Source organism: Triticum aestivum, chromosome 2D (genome assembly GCF_018294505.1).
Source record: "Triticum aestivum cultivar Chinese Spring chromosome 2D, IWGSC CS RefSeq v2.1, whole genome shotgun sequence".
Lineage (NCBI taxonomy): Eukaryota > Viridiplantae > Streptophyta > Magnoliopsida > Poales > Poaceae > Triticum > Triticum aestivum.
Genome location: NC_057799.1, coordinates 71344082 through 71364831, shown reverse-complemented (window position 1 = coordinate 71364831; position 20750 = coordinate 71344082). Strand labels below are relative to the sequence as shown.

The 20750-nt window shown below is 54.7% G+C and overlaps 1 protein-coding gene across 1 annotated transcript; it reads left to right on the top strand.

Annotated features, from left to right (window-relative positions):
• Positions 1-1918: 1918 nt before the first annotated feature.
• Positions 1919-4498, top strand: LOC123051648 (basic proline-rich protein). Its single transcript, XM_044474605.1, has one exon. The coding sequence runs from the start codon at positions 2095-2097 to the stop codon at positions 4330-4332; it is 2238 nt and encodes a 745-aa protein (XP_044330540.1). The 5' UTR covers positions 1919-2094; the 3' UTR covers positions 4333-4498.
• Positions 4499-20750: the final 16252 nt, after the last annotated feature.

Here is a 20750-nt window from a genome sequence, read left to right as displayed (position 1 = left end):
CTTCCTGGAGCTTTTAGGGGGCCGATCTGAAAGAGTCTGTCAGCTATCTCTTTTTCAGAAAATTCAGCACACAGCTTGTCGTTCATCTCGTCAGTTACAACTGTCTCAAAAAGATTTACCACTGGAGTTGGATCCAAGGTCGGGTCACGTGCAAAGATAGACTGAAAATAATCTTGCACCAAGTTCCCCATGACAGTATGATCAACTTGTTCCACACCATTGTTATCAATCAGGCTTTTCACTTTATTTTTACGCGCTCGCCAAACTGCCTTTCAGTGAAAAAATTGTGTGTTGCGGTCTTCTTCTTTTAGCCAATCGATGCGTGACCGTTGTAGCCACAACATTTCCTCCTGATACAACAATTCATTCATATGGTCTGACACCTTTTTATTTCATCTCTATCCGCATTTCATATTAAGGAGCTCTTCTAACTTGGTTCTGGATTTTTCCACTATGACCAGCCTGATCGACGGGATCTCTTATCTTTCCGGCATTCATCACAGTCAAATCAGAGTTTACAGGTCGATCCAAAATCCTTTTTACCTTTTGGGTCATCCATCCAGCAAATTAATCACCTAAACTAAGTTTTTATAGGCCTAAAAAAACTCAGTACGTGCGGTTAACAAGCAAGGCGGACAGAGCAAAAATCAAGATCTGCGTGTGCTCCACAAGAACCAACCCGTCAAGCGACTAGGTTAATTAAGCCATTAACAGTACGTACAAGAAAGCACAGTGTCAAGAGATATTTCTGAAGAATAGAATCATCATGAACACTAGTACTACGGCTCTGTCTTTGCACCACTACACACCGGCACATTGGAAGGCTCAGCAGCAAAGAAGAGTCTGAAAGAAACGGTAGAACATATCCGAGAGAACCTCGCATCTTAGCAACAGAGAAAGCCGAACGAATAAATCGCAGAGAAAAGCCGGATTCGAAGCGACGCCAAGGATATTGGCATCGATCGTATGCAGGCAATCTTCTGAACGTCTGTGTCAGATTCCCTTGAGCTGTCGATCGAGCATCAGATGCCTCCATATCTTTCTTTGCCTACCGGGAAAACATGGATTAACCCGAAGCTGCTGTCCCTTGTGGCTTGTGCTTGCCAATCACGGTGTGTCTGCTTGTGAAGATGAATTTTTCCATCCAATGGCCTTGGATCGGGCAATATCAAGGTGCCACCGGCTCTGAATTGCCTGGTTGCTGGGAATTTTTCTCCAACGGACACAACATAACTGCTGCCTCTGTTTTCGCAGTCTTCAGAAAGGAGAAGCCCCAAATGCCTGCAATCATCTTTGTTTTTGTCCCTTCTAACAGAACCTCTAAACATTCTATTACAACTTTAGACTTTGCATCCGATTCTTCCAAAAACAAAGTATATATCTCCCACCACTACTCTGGTACTAGTATGGGTCGAGGTTATTATATGTACTATGAGGTGCAATAATAGTGTACTAAGTCCAAAATTCACAAGGCGGCTATTATTGACACTTTCGGCGAACCTTTATAACTCTTTTCGCGAACCTATAGTTCTTGAACATGCTTCTACATATGTCCCAAAATATCAAATTTCAAATATGACCAAAATACAAAAAGAGTGCTAAATAGTACTAGCACGATACTATTAGCTCTGTATTTGATAATTTTAGTAATTTATTGTAGGATTTGTCCTTTTGTTTGTCAAGTTGTGGGCCAAACCTAGATCTGAAATTTTGTGACGACAGTTGTACGCGTTCTTTCTATGTGCCATGGTTTTCTTTCCAGATTCTCTACAACTTTCAGCTTCACGATTTGTTTTACTATAATGGCGTATGATGTCTTAATTTTATTTCCGTAGCTTTATTGCACTAGCTAGTGCTCAGTGCTCACCAATATATATGTGCCTCGAGAATCAAACAGGTGTCTATGACGATGCCCCGATCTGAATTTACACCCTGTTTTGCTTGCAAACTGGAATCTTATTTGCCCGCAAGCAGCGCCCCTAAGCCTATACATACACGTAGCGCGCATTCCTCTCCCTCTCAGCTTGAAACCACCATCACGATCACCACCTAGCACGAAGCACTGCAAAGTCCAGCTTGCTTCAGTTCATCGGCATGGCGTACCGAGTGCTGGAGGTCACGCTCCTGTCAGCCAAGGACCTGAAGAGCGTGAACCTCATCACGCGCATGGAGGTGTACGCGGTTGCGACCATCTCCGGCGACCCCATCACGCGCCAGTGCACCCCGCCGGACCCCCACGGCGGCCGCAACCCGACCTGGAACGCCACGCTCCAGTTCGCCGTGCCGCCCACCGCCGAGGAGGCCACGGGCGGCTGCCTCCACATCCTCCTCCGCGTCGAGCGTATCTTCGGCGGCGACCGCGACGTCGGCGAGGTCATCGTGCCCCTCTCGGAGATCCTCTCCGGCGTCGGGCACGGCGCCGACTACGGGGCCCACAGCATGCCCCAGTTCGCGTCCTACCAGATCCGCAAGGTGCACCGCACCGAGGTGCGCGGCTTGCTCTACCTCACGTATCGTCTCGGCCCCATCGTCCTGCCGGAGCCCCATCTGGAGATACCCGTCGACGAGTGGCCGGTCGTGGCGTACCCGGTGAAGCAGGTGATGCCGCCGCCGCCGCCTCCACCGCAGGCTGCCTGGCCCGGGTATGTGGCCGCGGCACCGCCGGCGAAACCACCTGCCGGCTACGTGGCTGTGCCGCCTGCAAAATCAGCCGGCTACTTGGATGTGCCGTTTTCGCCTGAGAGAGCACCCGGGCATACGGCCTGGCCTGCGCCTCCGAAACCACCGGTGCCATCGCCGGCAAAGCAAGAAGGGCATGCCGCCGTGCCGCCGTCTCCCAAACCTTCCTGGTACGGGACCGCGCCATCGCCGGCAAAGCAAGAAGGGCATGCCGCCGTGCCGCCGTCTCCCAAACCTTCTGGGTACGGGACCGCGCCATCGCCTGCAAAGCAAGAAGGTCATGTCGCCGTGCCGCCGTCTCCGAATCCTTATGGGTACGGGACCGCGCCATCGCCTGCAAAGCAAGAAGGGCATGACGCGGTGCCGCCGTCTCCGAAACCTTCTTGGTACGGGACCGCGCCGTCGCCTGCAAAGCAAGGAGGACATGTCGCCGTGCCGCCGTCTGCTGAACCATCCGGTCGGGTGGTGTCCATGCCGCCTTCTCCCAAACCAGTCGGACGTGTGGTGTCTATGCCACCGTCTACTCCGAAACCATCCGGTCAGGTGGTGACCATGCCGCCTTCTCCAAAGCCAGCGGAACGTGCGGTGTCCATGCCACCGTCTCAGAAACCGGTCGAACGTGCGGTGTCCATGCCGCCGTCTCAGAAACTGGCCGGGCCTGCGGTGTCCATGCCGCCGTCTCCGAAACCGGTCGACCGTGTGGTGTCCATGCCGCCGTCTCAGAAACTGGCCGGGCATGTGGTGTCCATGCCGCCAGCTCCGAAGCCACTTGAACGTGTGGTGTCCATGCCGCCGTCTCAGAAACCGGCGGGGCATGTGGTGTCTATGCCGCCGCCGCCTCCGAAACCAGTTGAACGTGTGGTGTCCATGCCACCGTCTCAGAAACCGGCCGGAAATGTGGTGTCCATGCCGCCGCCGCCGCCGAAACCAGTCGAACGTGCGGTGTCCATGCCGCCGTCTCAGAAACCAGTCGGGCGTGTGGCGTCCACGCCGCCGTCTCCAAAGCCAACCGAGCAGCACGTGCCCTTGCCGCCGTCTACAAAACCAGCGGCACAAGTGGCCCCGCCACCGTCTCCCAAACCTTCTGGGTACGAGGCCGTGCCTTCTCCGAAACCAGCTGCACATGTGGCAGTGCCGCCGTCCCCAAAACCATCGGGTCATTACACCGTGCCGCCGTCTCCGACACCGGCCGGACATGTCGCCATGCCGTCGCCGTCTCCGAAACCATCCGTTCATGCTGTGCCGCCATCTCCAAAACCAGTCACGAATGTGGCTGTGCCGCCGTCTCCAAAGCCATCCGGCGGGCATGTGTCCATGCCGCCGTCTCCGGCACCATACGGCCAGGTGGTGTCCATGCCGCCGTCTCCAGCACCATACGGCCAGGTGGTCTCCATGCCGCCTGCTCCAAAACCAGCCGCCCCTGTGGTTGTGTCGCCGCCTCCAAAACCAGCCAACTTGCCGGCAGATCACAACCCCAGCATGGAGTTCGGGTGGGGGCTGGGCGCCGGCCTGGTCAGCGGCGCAATCAGCGGGATGCTGGCCGGCGGCAACAAAGGAGAACCGACGGCGTATGCACCACAAGTCGCACCACTCGCCCGCAGTCGTCAAGTGTCTGTGTCTAAGACGTACGGCAGAGATGTTTACACGCACTAGTAGCTAAAGATCCCAATTTATAGCTTGATAATATACGAGTGTATAAACACTTGTATTGGCATGACTGGGTTTGTAGCTAGTTATGCTATAAATTAAGACATGGGTACGAGTATGTATACTTTGTAATTTGGAATAATTAAGCTTTTATGCTCCTTATTAAGTTGCATATATGGAAGAGTAAACAGCATGAAACCACCATATGTGGAAAATCGATTTGCTCAAACTACCTAAATTGCAGTGGATCTTAGTACTGAACATACTGAAACGTGTGGGTAAATGATGTTTGTGTCTTTGTGAGCATACTGAAACCTATATGTGGTAGTTTTGTGCAATTTGCTCATATCATTGCACATAGTTGCAGAGATTTATGTGTTTGCTATTTGTAAGGCAACTTTGACTAGATTTGGTATTAATCGATTCGGGAGAGAAGAGGAGGCGCAACTCTGTGGCAGAGCTTCTAGCGGCAACCGACAACAAGGCTCGAGGATGCCGTCGAGGTCAAGCCAGAAGAAACCCGGAGCCGGTGACGATGTGACAGTGGCGTGACCGATGGAAGCAGTCAAAGGTAGACGAATCAAGGAGTGGGGTGGTCTGCCAACGCTAGAGAAGAGCAGGGCGTAGAGGGATGCCTGGAGGGGCGACACGGCGCAAGCGGCGCCGGGGCGTGCGGTGGAGCACCGCCGGTCGTAGGTGGTGGCAGCAGGCTGCAGACCGATGATACATGAGTTGAGGGTGCTGGATTTCAATATAGAGGAGGAGAAGAAGGAGAAGATGGCCTATTGTTGGATTAAAATCCGACAGGTGACGGGGGCCTCCATATTGTAGGCCCCATAGATTAATCCCTATCATACTTTTGAAAAGAAAAGATTACTCTCCACCATCGGGTGTACACGAAGGGATGGCCATATTTTTTTTTGCGGGAAAAACTTCCAATCTATTCATCTTCAATCATGATAGTACAACGAATACTAGAAATAATAAAAATTACATCCAGATCCGTAGACCACCTAGTGACGACTACAAGCACTGAAGCGAGCCGAAGGCGCGCCGCTGTCATCGCCCCTCCCTCGCCGGAGCCGGGCAAACGTTGTTGTAGTAGACAGTTGGGAAATCGTCGTGCTAAGGCCGCATAGAACCAACGCACCAGAACAGCAACCGCCGCAGATGAAGAGTGTAGATCAAAAGGATCCAACCTGAAGACACACGAACGAACACGAACGACGAACATATCCAAGCAAATCTACCAAGGGCAGGTCCGCCGGAGACACACCTGCACACGCCCACCGATGATGCCAGACGCATCACCGGAACGGGGACTGAGCGGGGAGACCTTTATTCCATCTTCAGGGAGCCGCCGCCGTCTCGCCTTCCTGAGCAGGATACAAATCCTAACAAAGCTTGAAAAAAGATCTAAAAACGGAGCCCTCCTACCGGCAAGGGCTGAGATCCGCTCCGTCTCCATGGCCCTAAGGCCACCGGAGACGGGACGGACCGGCGCCGGCGCCGACGCCAGCGGGAGGCAGAAAACCTTAGTTTTTTTGGGGCGGCGGCTGCCTAGGTCAAAGTGGATGGGGTTACGAAGGGATGGCCATATTAATCTGATGGTCCTTTTCAATTTACTGGCGCAGCCAATTTCATCAATCCACGCAACACAAGAACATCCACGTAGCTACACACACCACGTCACAAGCATGATGAGCAATTTTCGTGGTGCACTTCGGTTGCAGCAAGTACATAGCAAGATGCAACAACAGTTTACTACCCATGTGAAAGAAAGAAAAATCAACAGACCACCCTGTACAAAAATCCGAAAAGAACACGCAAGAGGAGAGGGTAGAATGGTGAAATAATTTGGAAATAAACACGCAAAAGGGGAGGACAGAATTTACTTCGACAATAATTTGCGCGAGCACCTATAGCTGTACACATCGAGCATCTTCAGTACCATGCGTCTCAATTATGCGCAAGGCAGAGCGAGGGCGACAGCTGAACCCAAGATATCAAACCACTTTTAACCACCGTCCAGACTATCCAATCGCTGATAGTTATCCACTACAAAAATGAAAACAACACTGAGACAGAAGAATTGATTCGCGGTTTTACCGTTCGTGCACTGCAGTAACATCAGATGTAGAGACATAGGTGGGGAGGATCACCAAGAGAGATTGGCAGGTTCAGATTTGAGCCACCTACCAAGCCAGTTTTACTGTGTCAGTGCGCCCAACATGTCAAATTCATTATTTAAGAGCTCGTAAATCAACAATTTGGGTCATGTGTGTGTCATGTCTTAATGGTGTTGGGTTTGAGTAAAATGTCAGTGAAATGATGTTTATGAGCAAACCGAACTTAAATTTGACAGTTTTATGAAATTTACTTATATCCTTGCATAGTTGTAGAGACTAATGTGTATGCTATTTGTAAGGCAGCTAAAAACAGACTGGCGTCAGCCGATTTGGGAGAGAAGAGTAGGCACAACCCAGAGGTACAGACGGCGTCACCACGGCGAGCGGCGACGAGGCATGGGGATGTCGGCGAGGTCAAATCGAAAGTGACCCGGAGCCAGTGACAATGTGACAGCGGTGTGGCCGATGGGGGAGTCATAGGTTTACGATTCTAGATGCAGGGTGTCCTAGTGGCACCGGGAAAAGCACTGGTGGGTGTGGGGTTAGAGGGATGGCGGGGTAACATGACAGAAGTAGCGACAAGAGGAGGGCGATCAAGCGTGCGCAGGAGCGCTGGCTGCCAAGGGTGGTGGTTGCAGGTGAGCTGGCCGATGGTACATGAGGTGGTGGCGCTGGATTTCAATTTAGGGGGGTGAAATTCAAATTCAAATTGAAATTACTGGTGGGTGTGGGGTTAGAAGGATGGCTGAAGAAGAAGATGTTTTGGCATTGGATTGAAATTGAAATCTAACAAGTGGAAAAATTGACCGATGCCAAAAATAAACGGAAACACTAACGCCCACACGTGTGGCACGTCTCCAACTCGCCCACACGTCTGGTTCGTCGTTGGTTGTTTTTTTGCACGAATCCTGACATCAAAAGATGGATTTGGTGTGCCACGTAGGACGAGCCCGGTGTGTGGTGTGTAGGTAGTTCGCCTGCACGCTGTTTCTCCCTCGGACGAGACCGGTTGCGAGTCGAGGCATGCGGTGGAACTGCCGTCGCGCCCGCACGCCGCGCACGACTTCTGTTCCCCATCTTCCACGACTGCCATTTTCCCACTCCCCCACACCCAAGCTGTCATTTGCCATGTTTTTTGCAGGGTACATGATAACTGCCCTATTTGTGATTGTAAGCAGATGGCAACTCTTTTTACCCCGAATATGATATTGTTGTCACGTCTGTTTTTTGTAGCGCTACATGGCAGTCTAGTGTTAGTAGGTGGCAACTCCTAAAGATACCACCGTCGGCATCTCGCCCACACGCCCGTCTCCTCTCTCCACACCCAAGCTACCAGTTGCCATGCGTTTTGCAGTGTACATGGCAACTGCCCTAGCGTGCTTGTAAGCAGATGTCAACTCTTTTTTTTTACCCGAACATGTCAGTTGCCATGCGTTTTGCAGTGTACATGGCAACTGCCCTAGCGTGCTTGTAAGCAGATGGCAACTCTCTCTTTTTTTTACCCAAACATGTCAGTTGCCATGTGTTTTGTAGGGTACACGACAACTGCCCTAGTGTGCTTGTAAGCAGATGGCAACTCTCCCTTTTACCCGAACATGTTGTTTTGCCATGTCTCTTCGTAGCGCTATACGGCAACTGCCTAGTGTTAGTAGATGGCAACTGCCTTAGTGTGCTTGTAAGCAGATGACAACTGCCCGTCTCCTCTCCCACACACCAAAAGCTATCATTTGCCATGTGTTTTCAAATCATGACAACTGTAGTAGACCAGACCATACATGGCAACTGCTGCAGTTGCCCAAAAATGGCATCCGACACTTGACCTGAGATGGCAACTGCAGTTGAGCAACCATGGCAACTGTAGTTGTCAGACATGGCAACTGTAGTTCAGCAACATGGAAACTGCAGTTAAACGAACATGGAAGATGGTCCGGACCATGGCAATCGCGGTGGGACGCGTGGTTACTGCCACGCGGGCCGTGTGGCTCGCAGGCGGGGAGGGCGACGGCCGAGACGGGTCGTGCGGGCCGCGTGGTCGCTCACCCGGACGTGCTCGTGCGGGCGATCGCGCCGCACACCGAACATGCGGGATGTGGCGGGGTGCGCCCGGACGTGCTCGTGCGGGCGGGCCTGTGTCGATGCCACACGGGGCGTGCGGCACATACCCCCTAGATGCCACACGTGTGGCAGTTATCGTCGTCCAAAATAAATTCCCGAGCGCTTAGTTGGGCCCACTGATTAATAGCCATCATACTGTCGAAAAGAAATTGTTACTCCCCGCCATCAGATCTACACAGTTGTATGACCCATATTAATCTGAAGGTCCTCTAAGATCTACCGTTGCAACAAATTTCAGCAATCGGCGCAACACAAGAACAATCTACGTCGCCACACGGCAGAGCATGCTGAGCAATCTATCTCGTGCGCTTCAATTGTAGCAGAGTACATGGCAAAATGCAACGACAATTTACTACCCATGTGGAAGAAAAAAAAAATCAACAGAGCACTCTACACAAAAATCCTGAAAAGAACACGGAAGAGGAGAGGACAGATCTGTAGCTGTACACGTAGAGCATCTTATGTTCTGTGCGTCTCGATCACGCGCAAGGCAGGGCGATGGCGACAGCCGAACCCAGGATATCGAATCACTTTTAACCGACGTCCAGACTATCCAGTCGCTGATAGTTATCCAGTCAAAAAATGAAAACAGCACCAAGACGGAAGAATCGATTCGTGGTTTACCGCGCGTGCGCCGCAGTAAATTAGTAAACCTGTACCTATAACACATGTTCTACCAATCTATCAACAACAGGCAAGACAAACACATCAGAAAATATCGAGAACTGGACTAAAGTGTGAGGACAAACCAAAAATTCTCTCCATAATATCTGTACAATTAACTATGCAAAGTACACTTAAAAAATATGAAAATATCTTGCAAGCTATTAACAATTAGGAACGAATCGATCCCGTGATATATTTCCAAAAAAAGAAAGCTCAGAATTAGAGTATAAACAAACAGCACCTTGGTCTTGTCTTTGCACTACTGCGGTCCTGAAATGCCTGCAGCACATTCAAAGGTTGAGCGGCAAAGTTTGGCTGAAAGAATTGGTATACATATCCGAATATCGCATCTTTCAGCGACGGAAAAGCAGGAATAAACCGAAGCGAAGCCGGACCGAGATATCGGAATCGATCATCAGAATAGAAAAGCAGGAGCTTTATGCTGGCCATGGTTGCTGTTATGAATCTAGTCTCTAGGGCTACGAGAACAATGCCTTGCCCAAGTTGCTGAGCATCCGATGCCAACAAATCTTGGCCTACCAGTACCAGCCAAACTTGGACTAACAATACTGCTTAACCGCAAGCTGCTTCGTCATCAGGGAATTGTAAATATGCATCCGTGGCGAGCCTCGCGTTGTTTTTGTATTGCATTGTGTACTTGATGTGTGTAATAATAATACAGTTATATAGAGACACAAAAAAAACTGTTATATAGTTCTATAGTATTCCCTTCTTGTAGCTTCTATTCTCCACCGGATGGCTAAGAACCCAGAAGTGCCACCGAAGCAATATTCAAGTTCCCAAACACATTACCATAGTATATATGCAGAATCGATACTCCCATCTAACTTTTACACATTTTGGGCCCCGAAAGGAATGTAATCATCACTTGGGCCACGCTTGATTCCCATTCTATAGGACATTATCCATGTAACTGCAACCAGTTTTTAGTTCCGAGCTAAAAATCACACTTGGTTCGGCCCAAAACGATTGTTTTGCCATTTCCATTCGGAAAAAAATGGTGGCCACCCAGACAACGATTAGACTCAAATTTTGGTAAATGAAGTTGATTCCCACCTTTCTTCTTTTCTATTCATGATAAGCACCTCTTATATTAGCGCCAGCATGCAAATAAAAAGTGCAACGGCACACATAAAATGCAAAAGAGTGTTATTGCACAAAAGGTTGTGCAGTAATGCCGAAAAAGCGTAATTACACAAATACAAAGGTGCAGTTGAACAGGTAAAAAGTGCAACTGCACAAATTAAAAGAGCTAGTACCGAGTTTAAACTTTAAAGACCAACTCGCTACTGCTATGTGCAATATGAAAAACATATTCAAACAGTAGTAACTAAGATAAACACTTATATATACCGAAAAAGGCTTTCGCCCCGCTTTATAAATAAAGCAACCACCAAGCACAGAGTATCAGGTAACAACAGAACACACAACACACCAACACAACGCCACCGTAGACAAGGTCCAGCACTCACACACAGACCAACGCACACAGACCCAAGCTCCACTGTGGGCACAGCATAACAAACCCAACACAGACTCACAACGAAACACCCCTAGACGGCGGTGGCAGCGGCGAGAAGACGACAAACTAATCTGGTTCTGGTGGTGGCGGGGGAAGTGGTGGAGCCAACCGGAGAGCCATCGCGTGAAGCTGGGTGATGATGGAGGTGATGGCGTCTCTCTCCCTGGGACGGCTAAGCGGCCGCCAAAGCTGCAAGTAACCAGACCACTTGAACAAAGCGTCAGTAGCACGACGAAGAGGAATACGCTGAATCACAAGTTTATTCCTAACAGTCCACAGCGTCCAGGCAAGAACTCCAATGGTCAGCCACCTAATGTGGTGCAACACGGGGGGGATCGCCTGGAGTTCGGCAAAGAGAGAGGGGAAGTTGTTATGGTCCCAGCTTCCGCCCACAATCTCGCGGAAACAGCTCCATAGGAACTGCGCGGACACGCAGGTGAAGAAGATATGGTTCGAATCTTCTTCAGGCCCACAGAGCGGGCAACGCCCATCACCAGGGCCATTGCGCTTCAGAACCTCTACGCCAGATGGGAGGCGGCCGCGAATCCATTGCCACAAGAAGATCGTAATTTTCAGGGGAAGGCGAATCTCCCAAATGGAGGAGAGCGCCTCATGGCCGAGCGAGGGGGCGATGGCCCAGTAGAGTGATTTGGTGGAGAATTGCCCAGACGGCTCAAGGCGCCATCTGGCGCGGTCATCGTCTGTCGTGAGATCAGGCTCATGGAGTGCAATACAGTCAAGCAACTCCTGTCAGTCTGCATTCTCAGCCGGTCCAAAAGGCCTCCGGAACGCAAGCCACCCTAAGTCACCAAGGGCGGTCGCTACGGAGATCTGCGGGGCAACCGCGATGGAGAACAGGTCTGGAAAGCGGGCCGCAAGGGGCGTGTCACCAGTCCAGCGATCGAACCAGAACAGCGTGGCGGTGCCGGAACCAATCTCGATCAAGGTCCCGATCCGGAGGACAGGGAGGAGCTGAATGATGGATTGCTAGAACTGGGAGCCCCCAGATCGCTGGCAGAAGGCGAGAGGCTGGCCTCAGAGGTATTTCCGCTGAATGATGCGAAGCCACAGGCCACCATCTCCCTTGCCTATCCACCAGAGCCACCGATTCAGAAGGGCAATGTTCATGCGTTTGGAGGACATGATCCCGAGGCCTCCCTGGTCGCGAGGTTTGCAGATCTCAGACCACCTGACCATGTGGTACTTCTGCTTATCCCCCTCGCCGGCCCAGAAGAAACGCCCCTGAACGGTGGCAATCTCGTGATGTAGAGTCTCCGGAAGGCTGTAGAAGCTCATGATGAATAATAGGAGGCTAGAGAGGGACGAATTAATGAGCACCGTACGGGCCGCTTTCGAAAGCCACCGACCCTGCCAGGGCTCGATATGGTGCTGGAGCTTCCCCACTGTGGGGCGCAGCTCGGCCACCGTAAGCCTGGCGTCACTAATGGGTATCCCCAGATACGTCGTGGGGAAACACCCAAGCTAGCAGTTAAGCCGAACCGCTATGCTTTGTCGCTCGTCTTGGGCGTAGCCCAAGACCATCACCTCACTCTTGTCGAAGTTGATCCGAAGGCCGGACATCTGCTGGAAGCACAATAAGAGGAACTTGAGGTTCGAAATATCACTCTCCGACCTCTCCACCATGATAATGGTGTCGTCCGCATATTGGAGAAGGGAGATCCCGTTGCCTCCAACTAGATGCGAAACTATCCCCTTAATGTGACCCGCCGTCTTGGCCTTATCGAGGATGGCCGCCAGCGCATCGACAACCATGTTAAACAAGAACGGGGAGAAGGGGTCGCCCTGGCGCACCCCACAAAATGTGGGGAAGAATGGGCCGATCTCCCCATTAATGTTCACCGCGGTGCGGCCTGATGACACCATCTGCATCACTCTGGTCACCCACCTATCGTCGAAGCCCTTCCGGAGCAGACATTCCCGAAGGAAGGTCCAGCTGACCGTGTCATAGGCCTTGTGGAAATCCAGTTTCAGGAAGACTGCCTTGAGGTGTTTGGCGTGCACCTCATGGAGAGGTTCGTGGAATACCAAGACTCCATCAAGGATATAGCGGCCCTGGATGAAGGCCGACTAGTCAGGGTGAGTGATCCGGTCGGCAATAGGGGCCACCCTAATGGCGTACCCCTTCGCGAGGATGCAGAAGATGACATTGATCACCATAATCGGTCAAAATTGAGGGATGTCCGAGGCGCCCGTCACTTTAGGGATGAGATTGATTACCCCATAGTTCAACCGGGCGAGGTCAATGGATCCAACCAGTAACTCGTCAAATAGGGCCATCACCTCAGGTTTGATCACCTCCCAGAAGGTCTGGAAAAACTTCACTGGGAGGCCATCCGGGCCGGGAGCCGAGGAAGGGTTCATGCCCTTAATTGCCTCCCACACTTCCACCTCCGAGAACGGGGCCGTGAGGGCCGCGTTATCCGCAGGCGAGACGCAACAGTGGGCAGGCCAGATATCTTGCGCTAGTGCAAGACCTCCCTGAGGGGAGGTAGAGAATAGGTCTCTGTAGAAGCCGTCGACATGTGCCCGGATGTCCTCCGGCCGCTGAAGGAGGGTCGGTCCATCCCACAGGAGGGGGATGGAGTTACGGCGTCTACGGCCGTTAGCAATAGCCTGGGAGTAGGCAGTATTAGCGTCCCCCTTGAGGACCCAGTTCTGCGTACCCCGCAAGCGCCAGTATGCCTCCTCGTCAGTGTAGATGACCGTGAGCTGGTCTTCCAAGTCGTATCTCAGCATCCATTCATCTGCCGAGAGGCCAGCGGCGTCAGCCCGCAGATCGAGGGCCTGGATGCCCTCAAGGAGGGCTTTCTTTCGCTCACGGATGCCCCGCCTACGTTTGCACCCCACCCTTTCATGAATTGCCGTGACCGCTTGGCGCAGAAGTGCCAGGAATCAACGGCTGACAGGGCCCGGTGTGGGGCATCCCTCACCTCGCGCCACCTGGCGGCCATCGCGGCGGTATATCCTGGCTGACGCAACCAGAAGGTTTCGAAGCGGAAGCGTGGAGGCAGGGGGGCGCTGATTCTCCGAGGAGAGGAGAAGGGGGACGTGGTCAGAACCAATCCGCGTAATCGCCCGAAGCAATGCTAGGGGACACCGAATGTCCCACTCAGGGGAGGCGAAGACTCGATCGAGGACCGAGCGAGTCGGATTAACTTGGTGGTTAGTCCAAGTGAACCTGGCCCCTACTCGATCGAGCTCACGCAGCCCCATATCAGCGATGCAATCATTGAACATTTGCATCCGGGGAAAGTTCACTAAATTATTGCTCTTGTCTTCTTCCGTCCGGATGAGGTTGAATCGCCGCCCACTACCACAGGTAACTGGGCCGATGCCACCTTCCTCTGGAGCTCAGCGACGAAGGTCTCAAACCGGCGGTGATCGGCTGGACCATAAACCGCAATGATCTCCCATTTAAAGTTTAGGGCCCGCTTGAAGACCTCCATGCTAACAAAGAACTCGCCCCGGTCCATGCTCCCCACCTCAAGGGTGGCATCCTTCACACCTAGGAGGATGCCACCCGAGTGGCCCGTACTCCCACTAGAAGGGAGCCAGTGCCAGGCGAACAGGTCGGAGCTCAGATGTTCAAGTTCCGACAGGGAGAATTCCGTACGCATCGTTTCTTGAATGGCTACAATGTCAATTCGCTCGGTTCGCATGTACTCTATGAGTTGGCGGCGACGACCATCTTGGCCAAAACCGCGGATGTTCCAGAATAGGGCTCGCATCACGTATCCATCGGGGGGCTGCTTGACCCCAAGGCACGTGAGGCGCTCTAGATGCGGAGGGCTGCGGTACGGGAGCGGGTGCGGCCACGGATCTCAGCGGGAGCGGCCGCCGCGCGAGGAGGGGCGCTCGGGGCAACCCCGGGCGGCGCTCCCGAGGAGGGAGGGGGGCGTGCACGGGCCTCGGCGAGCCGACCATCGAGGATCTCCCATGCATGGATGGCTTCGATCTGAACTAGAGGGGGAGCAACCTCCCCCCTGAACACTATGGCTGAGTCCGCTGCCACCTTAGCAAGGTGGCCAAGCGGAGCCGACTCCAAGGCAGAAAAGGAGCAAGTAGCAGAGGTGGCCGGGATGATCGTGGTACCCGACTCGAGGTTCCGGGCAGCGTCCCAGAGAGCAGCCTGCTCGGGGATAGGTACAGCCGGACTACCCACCGGCCTGGCCGCCTCAATCCGAGCACTGCGGCGCGAGGAGGACACCGGGGTCGAGGTCGAACGGACCTCCTGGAAAAGGCCGCAGTCCGAGGGGGAGGCGGAGGACCAGCCACTGGGGTGGTCACCACCACTGCCAGTCCCTCGAAAGCGCAACACGGAGGCACCAGGGGAGGAGCAGGGGTCATCACGCAGGGAGCGCGAGAGGAGGGCGGCGGGTCCGCAGGTGCGTCATCCACCGGAGGCGGGATGTTCGGCCGTGCAGACGGACCAGCCTCCATCTCCGGGGGCACCGGATGGGGCGAGACCGGGGCCGAGCCCATCGCCCCCATCGGCTCCAACTGGAGATCGGGCGCTGCGGGAGAGGGCGGAGCAAGCAGTGCCGGGGTGGCGAAGATGCCAAGGGGGGATCGTCGGGGGAGCGGGGCGAAGAAGCCGGGAAGACTTGAAGACTAGCATCTGAGGCGTCGAGGCCGTCATCGGGGGATGGGGGAGCCGCGGCATGGGAGCAGCCCGCCCCAGCCACGCCCCTGGCAGTCGGCGCAGGAGGTTGGTCGTGCGGGGGGGCTGTCCACGAAGTCGTCCTCGTCCTCGTCCGAGCCAGAGGGGTGGCCGTGACGGGGGTCTCGGTTGCTGCGATGGCCTCCGGCGCCTCCCCCATCTGGGCCGCCCCCAGGAAGCTGTCGTCTATGCGGGGGCGGCCAATGTGGTTGGGAGGCTCAGGGGAGATGCGGAGATCGAAGCCCTGGTCGTTGAAGGACACTCGGATCGTGGCACAGAGTCTGGAAGAGTCGAGGGATTTGACCTTGACCCGGACCTCCTCCTCCTTGCGGAGGGAGAGCTCGTCGACCACCACCACCTTGCCGAGGATGCGAGACATGTTCCGGATGACCCGCTCGGAGCGGGCGATGTTCGGGAGGCCACCAATGAGGATCCAAGCCGTGTCTAGGACCGCGACCGCCATGGGGTCCCGCACCGGCACGGAGATGTCCACCACTAGCTTATTGAGGGTAAGGGTGATGTCTCCGCTGCAGGTGCCTTACCCGTGGCTGACCACGTCCGGGAAGACGACCGAGAACTGGCCTCCCGCCAGCATGGTGACCTGCCAATCCCAGGTGCAGTGGTAGAGGTGGTTGAGCTCGGCCTCAATCATCTCCGGCGAGGCCACCCCATCCTTCACGGTGACAGTGGCCAGGAGCGATGGTGAGGGGACGGGGATGTCGGGCACCTCGATGTGGAAGTAGCCGAGGCCCTCAATCCCGTGCCCGTACGTCATCAGCTCCTCCGCCACCGGACGGTCAGGGCAAAGGAAGGCGGGGTGGTCCGGGTCCGAGCAGAGGTAGCAACACTGAGGCCAAGTACATGCCACCTGGGAGTGGCCAGAGAGGCCGCAGTTGAAGCACTTGACGAGGTCGGCGGAGCGATCGTCGGGGAGGAGAGCGGTCGTAGTCGAGGCAGCTGTTGGAAATATGCCCTAGAGGCAATAATAAAATGGTTATTATTATATTTCCTTGTTCATGATAATTGTCTATTGTTCATGCTATAATTGTATTAACCGGAAACCGTAATACATGTGTGAATACATAGATCGTAATATGTCCCTAGTAAGCCTCTAGTTGACTAGCTCGTTGATCAATAGATGGTCATGGTTTCCTGACCATGGACATTGGATGTCGTTGATAACGGGATCACATCATTAGGAGAATGATGTGATGGACAAGACCCAATCCTAAGCATAGCACAAGATCGTGTACTTCATTTTGCTAGAGCTTTTCTAATGTCAAGTATCGTTTCCTTAGACCATGAGATTGTGCAACTCCCGGATATCGTAGGAGTGCTTTGGGTGCATCAAACGTCACAACGTAACTGGATGACTATAAAGGTGCACTACAGGTATCTCCGAAAGTGTCCGTTGGGTTGGCACGAATCGAGACTGGGATTTGTCACTCCGTATGACGTAGAGGTATCTTTGGGCCCACTCGGCAATGCATCATCATAATGAGCTCAATGTGACTAATGAGTTAGCCACGGGATCATGCGTTGCGGAACGAGTAAAGAGACTTGCCGGTAACGAGATTGAACGAGGTATGGGGATACCGACGGTCGAATCTCGGGCAAGTAACATACCGATAGACAAAGGGAATTGTATACGGGATTGACTGAATCCTCGACATCGTGGTTCATCCGATGAGATCATCGTGGAACATGTGGGAGCCAACATGGATATCCAGATCCCGCTGTTGGTTATTGGCCGGAGAACGTCTCGGTCATGTCTGCATGGTTCCCGAACCCGTAGGGTCTACACACTTAAGGTTCGGTGACGCTAGAGTTGTTATGGGAAATAGTATGTGGTTACCGAAGGTTGTTCGGAGTCCCGGATGAGATCCCGGACGTGACGAGGAACTCCGGAATGGTCCGGAGGTGAAGATCGATATATTGGACGAAGGGTATTGGAGTCCGGAAGTGTCCCGGGGGTACCGGGTGACGACCAACGTGTCCGAAAGGGGTTTTGGAGGCCCCGGCAAGCGTTGGGGGCCTTATGGGCCAAGGGGAGGGGGCACATCAGCCCACTAAGGGGCTGTGCGCCCCTCCCACCCCATCTCACGTAACGTGGAGAGGTGGGGGCGTCTCCCCTAGGACAGCCACCCCTCCCGGCTTGGGGGGCAAGTTTCCTAGGGGTGGGGGCACCCAAACCCATCTAGGGTTTCCCCTGTGGCCGCCGCCCCTCCCCTAGGGAAACCCTAGGGCGCCTCCTCCTCCCCCCTTCCCCCTATATATAGTGAGGGAGAGAGAGGGCAGCCGCACCCCTTCCCCTGGCGCAGCCCTCTCCTCCTCCAACACCTCCTCCTCCTCCATAGTGCTTGGCGAAGCCCTGCCGGAGAACCACGAGCTCCATCGCCACCACGCCGTCGTGCTACTGGAGTTCTCCCTCAACTTCTCCTCTCCCCTTGTTGGATCAAGAAGGAGGAGACGTCCCCGGGCTGTACGTGTGTTGAACGCGGAGGCGCCGTTGTTCGGCGCTTAGATTGGAATCGACCGCGATCTGAATCGCTGCATGTATGACTCCACCAACCGCGTTCTTGCAACGCTTCCTCATCACGATCTTCAAGGGTATGAAGATGCACTCCCCTCTCTCTCTCGTTGCTAGTCTCTCCATAGATTGATCTTGGTGATGCGTAGGAAAATTTTGAATTATTACTACGTCCCCAACAGCAGCGAGGTCACGGGTGGAGCCATAGGCCGGGGCAGCGCCATTGGCGCGCCCAAGGCCGCGCTTCTTCTTGCGCTTGCCACCGGGTCGGCCCCTTCCCGCCCCATTGCCGGCGGGGAGGAAGTTCGGCTCCCCCCGAGGCGGCTGGTACCGGCGGACCGAAGCGGCAGCGGGAGGGGGGCTTGCTGACCTTGGGAGCGGGCTGGGGAACGGGGCCTGCCGCCGCGGGCCGGGGAGCGGCTGGCATCCCGCCGGCGAGCCGGGGACGGCGACCTGCGACGGGGCTCACGCCGGTCTGCAGTCGAGGGAGGCGAGCGGGAGCGGGAGCGGCCACATCGGCCAGCGCGGGGAGGAGATCGGCGGGGAGGGGAGCGGTGGTCGTTGTGTGCAGGAGACCGGCGGTCGCCGCGGGAGGATAGGTGCCTGCGGAGATCCGCCTCATGGCGGATCGAGTCGGGGGACGGGCGGCTGGGGTCGCGTCGCGCCTCCGCACGGGAGACGTCGGGGCGGCGGTCGTCTGCGCGCCGCTTGGGACGCGGCTCCGCGTCGTTCCAATCGCGGGGCATGGAGGCCGACGGAGAATTCGGCGGCAACGGGGGAGGGTGCGGGGTACTGGCGGCGGGAGACGGGTGCGCGAGGGTTAGGGCACGGGAGGGTTGAGAGGGGGGCGAGGGAAGCCCGCTGGAGGCCAAATAGGCCGGATGGCCGGGCAGGCCGGCCCACCAGGTCCGAAGCCTAAGCTAGGCCGGGAAGCGTCGGAGTCGGCCCTAGTCCGAGGCCCATTCCCTGGCCTAACACGGGGGTGGCCCACAGCCGGGCGGCCCAGCCAGCGAGGCGGGGCAGCAGCGGCTAGGGTTTCCCCTAGTTCTGCGACCACCGCCACGGCCGCGGCTGGCGTCGGCGTCGGCGCAGGGGCTCCAGAGGGCAGGGGGCGTCGACGAGGATGGCCAGGCGTGATCCGGAGCGACGAGGAACCAAACGAAGCGATGAAGGGCCGGAACGGCGAGGTGCGGACGATCACCGGCGGAGACGCCGTCGACGGGAAGGGAGCAGGCCGAAGGCTAGGAGGGGCCGCCGTCGAGCGCCATGAGCACCGGGCACGACCCATGTCGGACCGCCCTGCAACGCCCCACGCCGGAGCGCAGCGGCGGTGAGCGGCCCGAGATCCAAGGTCGGCCCTTTGGCCTGGAGTCGGGAGGAGGGGACGCGATGCAGGCCGCGAGCATGAGGTGGGGAGGGACCTCCTCGACGCGGTGCGTCGACCAAAGCCGGGCGCAGCATAGCTTGGCGAGCCGGAGGCGTGCGCCGGACGGTGGGACGGCCAGCGGCGGAGTCGTCGTCCTCTGCCAAATCAGCCCAGCGCAGCGGCAGCACCTCCACGACAGGGGCGGCAGCGCACGGGACAGACGGGCCAGCGGCCAGCGGGAGGCGGCGGCGCAGGCGAGCCAGCCGCGACCGGCGCGGCACCGTCGGGGTTGCGGGAGCAGAGCGCCAGCGCCATCCGTTGTCCGGTCCTCAAATCACTATTTTCAACACTTACATATAAAATAATACAAATATAGAACTAACAAAATTTTGGACTGTAGATGACAGAAGAACTCGTCTGAACACAGAGACAATAAAGACTTCTTTACTTAGCTCAGCGACACTTATTTTGAAACGGATGGATCGAATACTTAGCACACAAAGTTGTGTCTAGGCGGATGGGTAATGCACTAATAAGCTATTGAACCCATCAGCTGACCAGACCAGCGCCTCACAATTCCACTAGGCGGATGGGTACTGTCACTGAGATTGAGATGAGCTTCACGCTTCTGGCCGTAGTCCTGTTGGCCAAGGAGCCGAGGGCATGGAGGTGACGAAATCACGATCCATGTCGGTCAAAGTTGGTCAAGTGAAGTACGTAGTAGTAGTACTCCATTTTAACCGCGGGCTGCTTTCCCGGACAGGAACCGATGCTATGCGAATTTCGAAGGGTGGATACGCACTATGCTAAGGTGATCACCACGTCCACGACGTGCAATTTCTATTCCACCTTATCCAAGCAGCTCAGTGGCACTAGCCAACATAGGACTACTATATGGTGGCATGCATGTGTGCACGCAGCCCTCGGTCGTTTCCGTTTTGGATGTACTTTTATGCTCGTAAAGTTGATAACTCGAAGAGGTAGTAGTAGAACTTTAACTGACATGCACACTCCTGTGGAGATGCATAGATGGATCATGTATATCCAGTAGTTATCCACAGCTCAACCCATGCATGCAAACAAAAGATGACCACCGCTTTGAACTTTGAAGCAGTTTAGTTCCTTTTCTTTGTTTGTATTTTGTTGTTTAAAAAACAGAAACAACTTATTCTCGATCGGTGGCTCGGAATCCAGAAGTGCCATTTGATCTGATCGACAAGTTGCCATGCACTATGAATATAATCCTGTGGGCATAATATCACACAGCTCTTGAGCCCACACTATGCAACCGGCCCGGAAGTTTCCCATCTGAATTTTCACATAGTTTTGGAATTGTGGGCCCACACCTCCTGCTCCTATACATACGCTCCCCGCTCAAGGTGTTGCGTACCCCG

Coding starts and splice junctions, on each gene's coding strand:
- LOC123051648 (XM_044474605.1), top strand. CDS start 2,095: ATGGCGTACCGAGTGCTGGAGGTCACGCTCCTGTCAGCCAAGGACCTG.